Source organism: Cydia splendana, chromosome 24 (assembly GCF_910591565.1).
Source record: "Cydia splendana chromosome 24, ilCydSple1.2, whole genome shotgun sequence".
Lineage (NCBI taxonomy): Eukaryota > Metazoa > Arthropoda > Insecta > Lepidoptera > Tortricidae > Cydia > Cydia splendana.
In genome coordinates, this window is record NC_085983.1 from 4424554 (window position 1) to 4439464 (window position 14911).

Here is a 14911-nt window from a genome sequence, read left to right on the forward strand (position 1 = left end):
ATAAATTGCTCATTTTCTATCTATTTAACTAGATTTAGTCATACAATTCAATGATTTAGTCATACAATTCAGCATGTGTCAACAACCCTAGGTATTGTTGACTCGGAAGTTCGCGCAGATCCGCCTCCACCATGTCGCCCCAGTGATACCTGGGGCACAAAATAAATAACAGTACTAGGTACAGAAGACTCACTCTCACAAAACGCGTCTGTTACGATCAGGACAGATATGGCCGCTAGGTGGCGACAGCGGCACGCGCGGCTTATGGCTAGCCACCAAAATTGGTGTGGAACGGATATACTTTTAGTTACCTGTAGCAAAGCGACGAAATCGCGGAGTGAGCCACGCCTGCCTGGGGTGTCATGGGTTTTAAGGGATATGGATAATATAATCCTGACTTACTTGCTCGGGTCGTAGTGTTTAGATCGCTTGATGTAGTTAAACGGCGCGATTTGCATATCGCCGAACAGAGGGACCACTTCCAAGTTCTGTACAAACAAAAATACTAAAAATAAGATACCAATAGGGAATATTACGCGAAACTCTGCGTAGGGGGCGCCACTACCACAATTACTCACAATCTGAGTCTACCGCAAACAAGAGAGTCGAAATTCTCTCTTGCATTTTCCAGCGATAAAGAGGCAGATAGCTGAGATTCGATTTTCGTGTTTCCCTATATTGTGTGTAAACAAACCGCCTTGATGTATCAATCATAGTCTAATAAAACATGGTCTTCCATTCCCAGAGTGACACGGGCCTACGTCACAACAACATGGCCGCTATATATAGCGCTATCGCATATTATCATATAGCGCTGTCGCATGATGACGTAGGTCCGTGTCAGTTAGGTGACCTAGAAAAGACGGGAATGGAGTACCAGGCGGAGTATATTATTATACCATGGTATCAATGTCAAATTTCTTTGTCTGTGTAAACTTGTCATAAAGCAGTTTAAGGCACAGTATGTTTACTCTATGGTTTACAATGGGTGCTAGTGCTGCGCTCTGGCGGCATCGGCAGAACATTGCAGTAATACTCCCAATTGCAATCAATAATGTTTCCATTGCAAAAGAGTACTTGGGTCAAACACAAATCGTAACGTCTCATGTTCCGTGTAAACTCCATATAGACCACGGAACAGGAACAGATTTCCACGACCAATAGCATCAAAGCAAAGTGGTTAAGGATGATATATAGTGAACTCTCATGGATGTCAGCTGCCGCTCCGCATGAGGGTTGAGAAACACCATCCCGGATGCGATGACAGACGAAATTTGAGGTCTAATAGTGACTAATTGTTTTGACTGTTCCAAAAAATAAGCTGTTTTGACTTGTCAGTCAATTACCCTATTGTAAAGCTGTAAACAGTTTTTAAAATCTATGAAGCCCATGGTCCCAGGTTCGAATCCCGGTAAGGACATTTATTTGTGCGATGACACAGATATTTGTTTGGGTTCCTGGGTCATGGTTGTTGCCTATGTAATTAAGTATTTGTATATTACATATATATATATCGTTATCTGAGTAACCACAACACAAGCATTCTTGAGCTTACCGTGGGGCTTAATTAAATATTTACCTTGAAGATCCTGTCGATCCTGTCGAGGCGGATCTTTTTCTTCTGGTCCAGGCGGTTAATGTTGCAGCCGTCCGAGTCCATCAGGAACAGCCCGAAGCCCATCACCTGGAAAGAACATCAGTTAATGTAACTATTCTATACAATTTAAGTATATAAAAACCTCCAAAGGGTGGGGTAATAGTAAGGGCCGGTTGCACCAACCAGAGTTGCCGGATTGATCAACGTCACTCAGCTCTCACTATGAAATTTCCTATATACCCAATAAATTTAGCGAACGAGACTGTTTGGTCGAGACTTTTTTTCCCAAAAAACTTGATGAAAATGGGACCAACTAGAAGGTTTTAAAAATAAATTTTCGAAATCGATCTAAATAGTCTATGAGTAAAAAATGTTCCGATGAATTGAAAATCGCCTCCTTTTTTTATCGGTAAAAAAAAATAAAAACCACAAACAATAACAATAGAGTTAGACCAAGAGAATTCTGCAAAGATTTTGATAGCACACGCAGTGCAAGTGTCATTTAATACGTAATAATTTCATAAAAGTTTGACGTTTAAAATAACACTTGCACTTGATTTGCACTGCGTGTGCTATCAAAATCGTTGCAGACTTATCTTGGTCTAACTCTAGTGTAAATATAAAATAATGGCAGTAAAATATGCACATAATTAACAACTAGCAACACTCAAACAGTAAATTCCCTGCCGAAGCAGTAAATTTAGCCTATTAGCCTTATCGCAATACCAAGCGTGGTTCAGCGAAATATGATAAATAGTACCTATAACAGCTACGACATCGGGCGTAACTGATGACATGGTGTTTTAGCAAGTTTTAGTATCGTTAACTGTAGCTTAGTGTAGCTTTATTTGACGTTCATAAGCGCATTGTAATATGCCTACTTGAATATTTAATAAACTATCGTTATATTTATCTTTAACGTGATGTTTATACATTCCAACTTTATTAAATAGGGCAGGCTAGCAATGTCGCGCACTGCGCGATTCGCCATGTAAAAGTCGGTATGTATCAACATTAGTACTGTCAATCTATATTTTGTTGTGTGGTAACACCATTCGTTTTGACTAACTTTTGCTTGTTGGTACGATGAAAAAGATGGCGGGAAAGTAGTGTCACGAACACGAGGCAAAAGTTGTGAGCAGAGATCGTGGTAGTAAGAAAGTTAGGAGCCTTGAGCTTCTAGGAGGCCCAAGGCCCCATCAGAAACACATCAGGTGAGTGTTTGCTTTGCCATATTGTTATGTCGACCTAAACATGCATCATAAGATGGAAAGATGAGGAGACGGTTATAGCATATCGTTCTTTCCGTTAGTAGTAGTCCAATCTTGCAGTGCACAGCACACTTGGTAGTCAAGGAAATTGGACATGCATTTGAGGTGTGTCCGGAAACACACGGGCACGGTCGACTAAGTTGGAGCAACCGTGGCGAGACTATGGGGAAGGTGGAGGTCTCCGGGGGGGCATAGCCCCCCCGTCCGGCTAAGTGACTAATGTGCAAATCTGATAAGAGTCACCAGGGATCTGCCCCTGTCTAGACCGGAGCAAGTCGACCGATGCCCAACTTGAGGTGCATAGCCATTTAGCAGCATGAGAATTCCTCATGCAGTGAATGTGGATTAGCTACCACACAGAGCTAAAGGACATGGAAGGGCACCAGGTAAAACTGATTCATGTATGTGAGTGGCATAGCCACATGAGAGAGGCAAGACCTCATTTTATCAGTATTCACACAATTGAGTAGAGTGGAATAAAGTTGGTCGACTCATCTTTCCATTCTAATGATATAAATGTGTAAATTATATATATTCATGCCGTCCATATGTATATGTGAACCCAGCAATTAGTATTTCATACATATATTGTAGAGGAGGGACGACATTTTGGTGGAGATGCTGGGATATGAAATAAATGAGCCAGTTAAGCAAGGCTTATTTTTTTTATCAAAATTCACTCGAATAAAAATTGAACCGCTGGATACTGACATCCTGGTTCTTCATTGAAGCAGATATTGTGATTATTTATTTTATTCATCATGATTCTTTGTTGCAACTATGTTATATATTAGTGTATAATAATAAAGAAATTAGTCTGAGTACCATTTATTTTAGTATTAAGGAAAATATGTGAGTTTGTGTTTTTGATATTGTACTATTTTAGATCATAAAAGGATTATACTGAGTGATTGTCAGTCTCTAAATGGGGAGAACTGAAAGGCACACAGTTCAATAGTAAAAGGATAATTTCTTGAAAGTTTGGAAAAAATTCCAACTGCAAATAATTGAAAAAGATAGAACAGGTGTATGTAAGGCTTAAGGTAGGTTTAATTTTAGTAGAACATCGTGTAAAGTGCACTTAAATGAAATTATTTTAACAAAATTCACCATTCATTCGTTTCATCCGAATGTCTATGGTTCTAGTGCGTTCCCAAGTAATCGATTTTAATCGATTCGATTGAAGTGAGCGATACTTGAAACTAATATAATGTTTTAGGTAATATTCACTGTAATATTAATACAAAGGTTAGTATTTACAAGTTTTAATCTGGGTTTAGTTTGCAAAAATATGTAAACGATAAATATTTGTTGAGTAAACTCTTGGTTTTACAAATTGAATGAATAGTCAAAATCGGTATTATGTCATCTCGGCGTGACAACACTACTATGGAACTACCTCGATTTGCCGCTTTTTCGGTTGTCAAGTGTCAAAGTGAAAAAATTTGCTGTCTGGTAGTATTTTTAAGAGAAACTTTTAATCAGAGTTATCCATTAGTGTTTTGCGAGTCGATTTCGGGGTGATAGGGATAATATTAGACCTATTCACGATGGAAGACATATTAGCTAATATGGTCGAAATGCGAAAGAACAAACTGAAAATTTACATTGAAAACATACAGTCGAACGATGCCGGCAATCTCATAATCGAAAGCGCATCAAATACAATAGGTCATTTAAAAAACCTGATTAACAAATTGCAGAATGAAATTCGTCATTACACGACTACTTCGTCAAACCCTGTTTTTACCATTGTTGAAAATGCAATGGATCTGCAACTGCAGGCGGAGGATTTAATCGTGAATATAGAGACATCCATGACAGTTGTAGCTGATTCGCATGATACAACAACAACAACGGAACGACAAATGAATATCAAACTTCCAAAACTGCAACTACCTAAGTTTGACGGGGATCAGCTACGGTGGTCGGAATTTTGGGACCGGTTTGTGTCCAATATAGACAACCAGCCCATGGCCGAGGCTGATAAACTTAATTATTTGTTAAGTAGTCTGGAGGGCAAGGCAATGGAAGCTGTAGCAGGCATCAGTATAACTAATCACAATTATGCCATTGCCGTAGAGGCTCTCAAGTCAAGGTATGGGTCGAATGATGCTTTGATAGATGTGCACTACACTGCGCTTACCAACTTGGGTCGAGCAGAATATTCGGCTTCCAGTTGTAGGACTCTGGACGAGATCGAGCGCCATTTGCGAGTTTTGGAGAAGCTAGGTGAAAACACAGCGGGCAACCACCTACGGGCTACCATACTTGCAAAGTTTCCGGAGCAAGTGTTACACCAATACCACCTTATGCCACAGCAATCGAAGAGTAATTCAACCTCCACAGTAAGACAGACTTTACTAGACATTGTGATCGCCATGGAAAAGGCCCAGACACAACCAATACCGAAAGGGTTGGAAACAAAACCGGATGTTATAACTACGGAAGTCCTTCAAACTAAATCTGATTCCGTACAAAATGTATCAAAATATAGACCACGACGGAGCTTAAAACGAAAGGCGGAAAATTATGCTAAAAATAACATACCTCAAAAGAAGAGCCGGATGCCTTGCGTTTTTTGTAAGCTGCAAAATCATAATAGTGTGGACTGCAGGAAGTACAGTGACATTGAATCTAGGAAAAAGCAGCTATCTGGCAGATGTCACAAGTGTTTGAAACGGAACCATAATACAGACCAGTGCTATAGAAAAATAAAATGCTACCGATGTGGTGATGGACACCTCCAGCTTCTGTGTCCAAAGCCAAAGGGTGAGGAAGATTTACCTGTCAGTTGGCCTGCAATGGTAAAGTGTTATATAGCAAATATAAATAAATACAATTTTTTACAGACAGCAGTGGCACAAATCAGCAACCCCAACAACAACAAAATAAGCAAACATAGGTGCAGACTTGTATTAGACTGTGGCTCACAGAGGAGTTACATAACTGCACGGGCTGCTGCCAAACTACAGCTATTACCAGATAATGAAGACCGACTCTTAGTGTTCACGTTTGGAGAAACTATTCCAAAGGAAATGCCGAGCCCTTCAGTGGACATTGTGTTAGAAACCAAACGTGGCACCAAAAAACAAGTAAGAGTAAATATTGTTCCACATATTACTGAGAAGTTGCCAATAGCTAAATTTGATCACTCAGTGGTGGATCTAGCGGCCGATGATGACTCTATTGGTGAAAATGTAAACCTCTTAATAGGGAACAATTATTATGAAGGTTTCAGACGTCAAGAGAAGATACAACTTAATGAAAATCTGTATTTGATCAATACTGACTTTGGTTGGCTGTACTCTGGAGATGAAAATCGTAAACGCACTGCCGTCCCAGAAAATATTTTGACTGTGACTACTTACTGCCACTGTCATAATTCAAGCTGCCCTTATTTTACCGAACCGGACTTACCCCTCAGGAACATTGACATTAAATTTCTATGGTCTCTTGAGTGTATTGGCATAAATGACTCTCCAAAAGCCACTAGACAAGATGAAGCTGTAAAACATTTCAATGATACCATACAATACAACAATGGACGTTATGAAGTAACGTGGCCATGGATTGAATATCCACCTCAGCTTCCTGTAAATTTCGGCATGGCGTTAGGAAGACTGAAGAGCTTGGTCAATAGATTGGATTCAGCAACGCTGCAAGAATATGATGATATTCTGAAGGAGCAACTAAACGGAAATGTAATTGAAGTAGCCGAACCACATAGGAATGACACAGAACACCCTGTGCACTATCTTGCCCACCACATTGTAAAAAATGAAGGAAAACGTGGGAGGATTGTTTACGATGCTTCAATGAGAAGTATGGACAAGAAAAGCCTGAACGAATGCCTGTATAGTGGGCCCTCCATGCTTGAGGATCTCACAGCCCTTCTTCTGAAGTTTAGGACGAAGAAAATAGCAATCGTCGCCGATGTAGAAAAGGCATTCTTGCAGGTAGGACTTCAAGAGAAGGACCGTGATGTGACAAGATTTCTGTGGGCTAAAGACATTACAAAGGACCTAACGGACGACAACCTGCTATATCTTCGGTTTTGTCGAGTCCCATTCGGCATAATTTCAAGTCCATTTCTCCTGACAGCGACCATTAGATATCACATGTCACAGACAGATGGAAGCTTACTGAAGGATATAGCTAACAACTGCTATGTAGACAATCTAGTAACTGGAGCGAACTCTGTGAAAGAAGCGCAAGAAATTTATGAAAAGACGAGAAGATCCTTTGGGCAAATATCTATGAACATCAGAGATTGGTTATCGAATAATAAGGAATTTCTTGATCTTGTACCTTCAGAACAGCAAGCAAAACATGAAGATACAGTAAAAATTCTTGGATTGTCGTGGAATGTGAAAAAGGACACCTTACAACTGAAAATTACTGATGAACACTTTGACAAAGATGCACCAATCAACACTAAGAGGAAGGTACTTCGTACTTTAGCCCGAATTTATGACCCATGTGGTTTCATTTGTCCACTAACCTTACCATTGAAGGTGTTGTTTCGGAGCATCTGCGAACAAAAACATAAATGGGACACCAACCTACCGGATGACTTGGTGCGGTCCATGCAGGAAATATTGATGGTAATAAAAACAGCAGTAAATCTGGAATTGCCAAGATGTGTAACAAATGTCAATCCAGAACTAGCGACAACATACCAGTTACATGGATTTTCTGATGCCTCAAAGGTTGGATATGCTGCTGTTATTTATCTAACAACAAGAAGTGACCAAGGCACATCAATCTCATTCTTAATGGGAAAGTCTAGGATAGCCAAAGGTGAAGACAAAAGTGAACTCCATATCCCGAAATTAGAGCTACTGGGTTTACTCATAGCAAGTAGACTCTTGAAATATGTAAGGGAGAACCTATCTCTTCCAATAAGTAAGGAAATGTTGTGGACCGATAGTTTGGTCGTACATGGATGGATGCGGTCAGACAAATTGTTACCGCCCTTTGTCTCGAACAGGGTAGAAGAGATCAGAAAAAACCAAATGGGAGCAGAGTTGTACTATATTAACACCAAAATGAACCCAGCTGATGTTGCTACAAGGCCCGACAGATGGAGTCAATCCAAGGAACTTTGGTTCAATGGTCCCACATTCATAAAAGAGGATGAGACAATGTGGCCTACAGATAGACACTATATGAACCATATGACGGTCCTTTCTGTTGGGGAGGGCCTGGACCAGAGTGGACACAGTAGCATACCGGAAACTAATGATGGTCCAGGAAATGAACCAAGAACTGTTGAAGCAGATGATAACCAACAGATGGAAATTGAAGACCAGATCGACCAGTTGACAAATAATAATTTAAGTAATGACATACCAGAGATTTACTCAGTACAGGACACACCACCTTCATTGAACTCTGCAGATAACACTATAGCAGAAATAAAGAAACTGCAAAAACTTCATTTCGCCAACGAGATTGCAGGAAAGGTAACACATCTGACTAGAAATCTTGGACTGTTTCTAGATGTGGATGGTGTACTGAGATGCCAGGGACGAATGGTAAACACCACGTGGAATTATGATATGAAACATCCTATATTGCTTCCCAGAGACTGTGAATTTACAAAAAAGATAATCAAGGAAACTCACGAAAACAATTATCATGTTGGCACTACACATACCCTTAGTCTCATTAGAGAGAAGTACTGGATACCACAAGGTAAACGTCAGGTGGAACGAGTGATCTCGAGATGTCAGCGGTGTGTCAAACACGGCGGTGGTCCTTATCGCTTGCCAACTGCGCCTGATCTACCTACTGAAAGAGTGAACTATAGCACACCATTCACGTATTGTGGCGTAGATTATTTTGGACCACTTTATGTGAACACAGAAACTGGCAAACAAAAGAGATGGGTTGCCCTATTCACTTGTTTAGCTGTTCGAGCCATTCACCTTGAGATTGTTAACAACTTGACAGCAGAAGAATGTCTCTTGGCACTTAGAAGATTTGCTGCTACTAGAAACACACCACAAAGACTGTATTCAGACAATGCCACATGTTTCAAACTAACATCGGAAGTCGTTAGTAAGCCATATTGCATTGAAAGAGGAATTGAATGGAGGTTTATACCTCAGCTGGCTCCGTGGCATGGTGGATTCTATGAGCGACTAATAGGTGTAGTGAAGCATTCTCTAAAGCGCACTCTCGAAAAGCACCTTCTTGGAGACAGCAAGCTGTTAGCCGTGCTAAAAGAGGTAGAAGCTGTGGTCAACTCAAGACCGCTTACTAAAATTGGAACCGAAGTGATCCACATATTAAGACCAGCCGATTTCCTAAGTCTTGGGAAGTGTTTAACTTTGACCCCGGCAACGAACAGTGTATGTACGGTGGACAGTTCCAAACTTCAAGTTAACCTAATAGAAAGCTGGAAAAAGGGTCTGATAATCCTGGAAGAATTTAGGAAGATATTCTTAGCACAGTACCTGACGAGTCTGAGGGAAAGATACCAAAACTCTCCTAAACAACCTAGAATTGTGTCTGATTGCGATCCTAAACTGGGGGACATCGTTCAAATAAAATCAGATATTAAAAACCGAGAGTTATGGAAAGTCGGGAAGGTAGCGGAGCTTATAAAGAGTGCAGATGGCAAACATAGGGTCGCTAAGGTTAAGGTTGGAGACTCCATGATGACTCGATCTGTAGGTCATCTCTACCCGCTGGAGACTGAAGCAACTGACTCTCCACAACCTGGAGCGACAGAGGAGGAACAAACTGCACCACCTCTGGACACGCCGATTGAATATTTGGACCTGGATGCTGCCCCAAGTGGAAGTGAGAGCATACAGCCACCACAAACCAATCCAGTATCTGAGAATCGTGACGAGGTAGTTGCTTCTGAGGAAGTTACTTCCAACCCTGACAGTATGCTGCCGGAAACTAGAACTAAGAGAGACGCTGCTATTCGAGCCAGAGAGAAAATCCTGGAGTGGACGCGTCACCTGCTCACACTACTGCAATAAGACTCCCTTTGTTTGGGGGAGTGTCGCGCACTGCGCGATTCGCCATGTAAAAGTCGGTATGTATCAACATTAGTACTGTCAATCTATATTTTGTTGTGTGGTAACACCATTCGTTTTGACTAACTTTTGCTTGTTGGTACGATGAAAAAGATGGCGGGAAAGTAGTGTCACGAACACGAGGCAAAAGTTGTGAGCAGAGATCGTGGTAGTAAGAAAGTTAGGAGCCTTGAGCTTCTAGGAGGCCCAAGGCCCCATCAGAAACACATCAGGTGAGTGTTTGCTTTGCCATATTGTTATGTCGACCTAAACATGCATCATAAGATGGAAAGATGAGGAGACGGTTATAGCATATCGTTCTTTCCGTTAGTAGTAGTCCAATCTTGCAGTGCACAGCACACTTGGTAGTCAAGGAAATTGGACATGCATTTGAGGTGTGTCCGGAAACACACGGGCACGGTCGACTAAGTTGGAGCAACCGTGGCGAGACTATGGGGAAGGTGGAGGTCTCCGGGGGGGCATAGCCCCCCCGTCCGGCTAAGTGACTAATGTGCAAATCTGATAAGAGTCACCAGGGATCTGCCCCTGTCTAGACCGGAGCAAGTCGACCGATGCCCAACTTGAGGTGCATAGCCATTTAGCAGCATGAGAATTCCTCATGCAGTGAATGTGGATTAGCTACCACACAGAGCTAAAGGACATGGAAGGGCACCAGGTAAAACTGATTCATGTATGTGAGTGGCATAGCCACATGAGAGAGGCAAGACCTCATTTTATCAGTATTCACACAATTGAGTAGAGTGGAATAAAGTTGGTCGACTCATCTTTCCATTCTAATGATATAAATGTGTAAATTATATATATTCATGCCGTCCATATGTATATGTGAACCCAGCAATTAGTATTTCATACATATATTGTAGAGGAGGGACGACAAGCAATACACTAAACTACAGGCTTTCTGGTGAGGTATTTTTGTATGACACTAAACTTAACTAATATAAAGTATTGTTATTAAAATGTGATATTTTAAGAACAGAATACAGTTTTCAGTTATAATAGTAATCAATGTAATCATATTATAATTAAATTGATCCTTGAGATATAAATTGAACCCAATTATTAATTGGAACTGTTTACCTAATGGGCCCATTGTCCGTAACTAATTGTGGTATAGGTTCATCAATTAGACATAGGTATTAGGTGAAGTTATTGTGAGGTTCCGTATGTTTATTTACAGTACATATGGTGCTATTTTACCAAACTACTTAGTGCGTTAATTAAAAGCGTATCCAGACTAGTAAATTTTTCGCCACTCTGATTAAATTGCCCGATCGAATCAGGACGTGCGGACACAAACGCCAATTTGGCTCGCCGAATTCAACCGCCGATAATTACCGATATTACCGATAAAATGAGATGCGGACGCAAGAATACCAATTTATGACGCCATTATTTTCGTTCTGGAGCAATTTTTCAATTTAGAGGGCTCTAATATCACCATAAATCTAAAATTGGTAATTAAATTGGAGATTGACTCCAATTTCATTTCTGATCAAATCGGTCGATTTGATCATCCCGTCTGGATACCGCTGAACACATTTACGTAACTATGTCGAAAATTTAACGGGCCATATGTACTGTAAAACGTTGTACGATACATGTACGAATAGTTAATTCTCAACTCGTGTCGATTTAAAACAGTCCCTTCGGTCGTGTTTTAATTTATCACCACTCGTTGCGATTTTTTTTTATTTTAGTGTATTGCATCGTAATGTAGGTACTATTATAAATCCAATAAAAACGTTCGCAAATTTCATTTGCAAGGTTGCAAGGGTAATCTTTACCAGCGCGTTATTATATCATATCGCGTATTAGCTAAGCTAAATCTAATGTTTAATTAACATAGATTTCCGCAAAGTAATACTCGCACCAGTTGATTCAATAATTTAATTTTATACCAGTTGCAGTGCTATTAGTATATTTATCACCACATGTTAAATAAAATACCACATTAATTCAATCAAGCTACAATTGTAGGTATATTCATAATATATACTTAAATAACAGAGTCCACTGAAAAAGAAAGGATAAGCTAAGGGCCTTACCACAAAAAAGAAACTCAATATGTATTTCGTTATCTGCCTCTTTACTTTTGCATATTCGAGCGATATAGGCAGATAAAGTCGGTGTTCGTTTTTCGTCCCATTTACACAAACTAAAATGACAGATCGGCTAGACAAATTGGGTCGCACGGTAATTTTAATACCTAGCATTAAAAACCGGACAAGTGCGAGTCAGGCTCGCCCACCGAGGGTCCCGTACTTTTTAGTATTTGTTATTATAGCGGCAACAGAAATACATCATCTGTAAAAATTTCAACCGTCTCACGGTTCATGAGATACAGCCTGGTGACAGACAGACGGACAGTGGAGTCTTATAATAGGGTCCCGTTTTTACCCTTTGAACCCTAAAAAGAAGGTTTACATTCTAAACTTGACTAAGATTCCCTAGCAAGGATCCCTAAGCATTCCAAGATATTCTAAAACGGATTATCAATCAATCAATTATTTATTGATAACAAGCGTTACACGATTAAGTTCATTAAAATCCTAAGTACAGTTAATCTATACCTTAATGTTATTGTACTTATTGTAATGTGTCAACTCAAAGCCAAAATGACATAAGCGTCATTCTGTTCACGGATAATATTTACGTCCATAGCAATAAGGACTATAATCGCGTGTTAAATGGAAATGAGTCATTTGGAAGTTGTATTTATGAGGTGTTAAGAAGAATTTCGTTATCAATCGCTTGTAGTTAGTTGAAATCCGGTGGTTTGTGTGGTCGGTTGTGTGGTTGTGACAAATTGATTATTAATAGTTCAGGTTCGTACATATTATCATTTATTAATCAGGTGGGGTAAGAGAAACATTAGTTTATTCTGCTCGGGGCAAGTTATTCGTAATGCGGAAAGTCCTGCATATTTTTACGAGTAGGTACCTAAGTTAATTTATCTTTCATCTTAGGGCTGATTTAGACGGCGCGCGAACTCGCATGCGATTTTAGTTACATTGCGGACTGTTGGTTACGTCCAATTCAACCGACCGATCAAAAACCGCAATGTAATGAAACTCGCATGCGAGTTCTCGCATCATTTAAATGAGCCCTTCGGCTGTTTTCATAATATGGATATAAAAGTAAAATACAAAAAGTTACTCAAAAATAATACAAAATACATTAAACATATTATAAAAAACCTAACCTAGGGGGCAGGGGCACCCGGCGGAATGGAAAACGGCGAAATGCTAATTTTTGAAATACGTGCGATAGAATTTGGAATCGAGTGGTATTGACCACTCGTTTTCAATTCTATTAGTAGAATTTAAATGCCTAGTAGTGGAGATATTATTGAACGAAATACAGGAAATCGAGCGGTCGAAATTCAAAAATCGGCTCCCATCAGTTTGATATTTGACGAGTATCAGCTCTTTTCCAAAATGATTTACCTAGGGCATTTTTGGCATAAAATGGATGTTTTTGGCATAACGAGTAGGAGTTTATTTTTTTTTTAATTTTGAATTAAATAGTTATCGTTGCTCAAAATTGTTATTATAGAAATAAAATAGAGCGAGTGGAAGTTTGGTACAAAACTTCTACATACTCTTGACTCTTGAGTTAGGTAAGTACTTGAATTATCAAGTCAAATTTCATGTTATTTCGTAATGTAGTTTTAAAATGTGAGTTTACTTCGGTAGTATGGCGGCGGCTAGGTTAGTGTTCTTAAATAACGATGTGATAACAACATTGACGTATATATAAGGACTGGCCTTACCGGCAATAAGAATGGGACATGAATGGGGCCAGTACGCGATTGGATGATGAGTTCGCATCACGCGCGCGATTAGTCGCAACAAGTTGCGTTAGTCTGCACGATTGGCTCGAATTCGTAAGTGACACCGCTGAACTAGTACCATTTATAGTGCCCGTAAGGTCAGTCCTTAGATATAATACGTCAATGGATAGCAACCTTTGTTGCGGGACCTTTACGAGTCTTGTGAAGAGCAATATGAACGCTTACTTACGCGCACCAAAAATATGAAAGTTATGTTCTGTCCTAGACTCGAGGTTGCTGCGCATTCCGTTGCTCATCAAGCCATAAGCCTTTATAACAGATTGCCTACTGAACTAAAAATCATTACGGATCACTCGCTGTTTCATAGGGAATTGAAAAGATTTTTATTGAGAAGTTGCTTTTACACAGTGGATGAAATTTATGATAATGTTTAAGATTTAGGATTATCTTTACATTTTATTAAGTGTTTAATAATTTTAGTTTTAAGCCATGTATTTCAAACACAATACCTGTATTGTTTTATTGAATAAATATATGACTATGACTATGACTATGACTAGGCCCACACTTGTCCGGTTGTTTATTGTAAGCACTCACATCTGTGCGGAGGCCGGTTGTTTATTGTAAGCGAGTTGTAAGCACTCACATCTGTGTGGAATGTTACAATTGCCGACTCAAAAACAGACGACACGAAATCAACACGTTTATTGTTAGGATTTCTCATTGTTCTGTGTTCTGTCGTTGGCTGTGTGCGCGGCAGTGCCGCCCGCCTCGCGGCTATGGGACACAGGTATATTTGCATTGACATACATATAAAGACGAGCCTTACTGTGACTACCTAAAAACACAAATCGACATATTTAATAACTTAAATTTGATTCGTTCCCTAAGCTATAGGTATATGCAGGGTGGCTAAAAAATAACTGCAGTCCCGTTGCCAGGGAGGTTATGAGATTATACTAAGCAACTTGTTACTATGGGGCCAACCCCGAAATCGCCAAAAAAATTTGGCTGTTTCATACTTGCTATTACAATTAGTCTCGTTACAAAAACGTTAGTACTGAGGTTGACTGAAGTAGCATGACAAATACGAACGTTTCCGAGAAAATACGATGGAAAACAATTATGCGCTACATCTGTACTTGGTAGATACCTATATACCATTTGATCCAAATATTACATTATACGC

At 39.8% G+C, this 14911-nt stretch overlaps 1 protein-coding gene across 1 annotated transcript in view; it reads right to left on the reverse strand.

Moving 5' to 3' along the window:
* The window catches only part of LOC134802475 (cytoplasmic FMR1-interacting protein), a 99317-nt gene that overhangs the window by 35152 nt on the left and 49254 nt on the right, over positions 1-14911 (reverse strand). The window contains exons 7-8 of the mRNA XM_063775153.1: positions 1580-1684; positions 403-488 (exon numbers count right to left, since the gene is read on the reverse strand). Of these exons, the coding sequence (XP_063631223.1) occupies positions 403-488; positions 1580-1684 (191 nt within the window). The remainder of the gene's footprint in view (positions 1-402; positions 489-1579; positions 1685-14911) is intronic.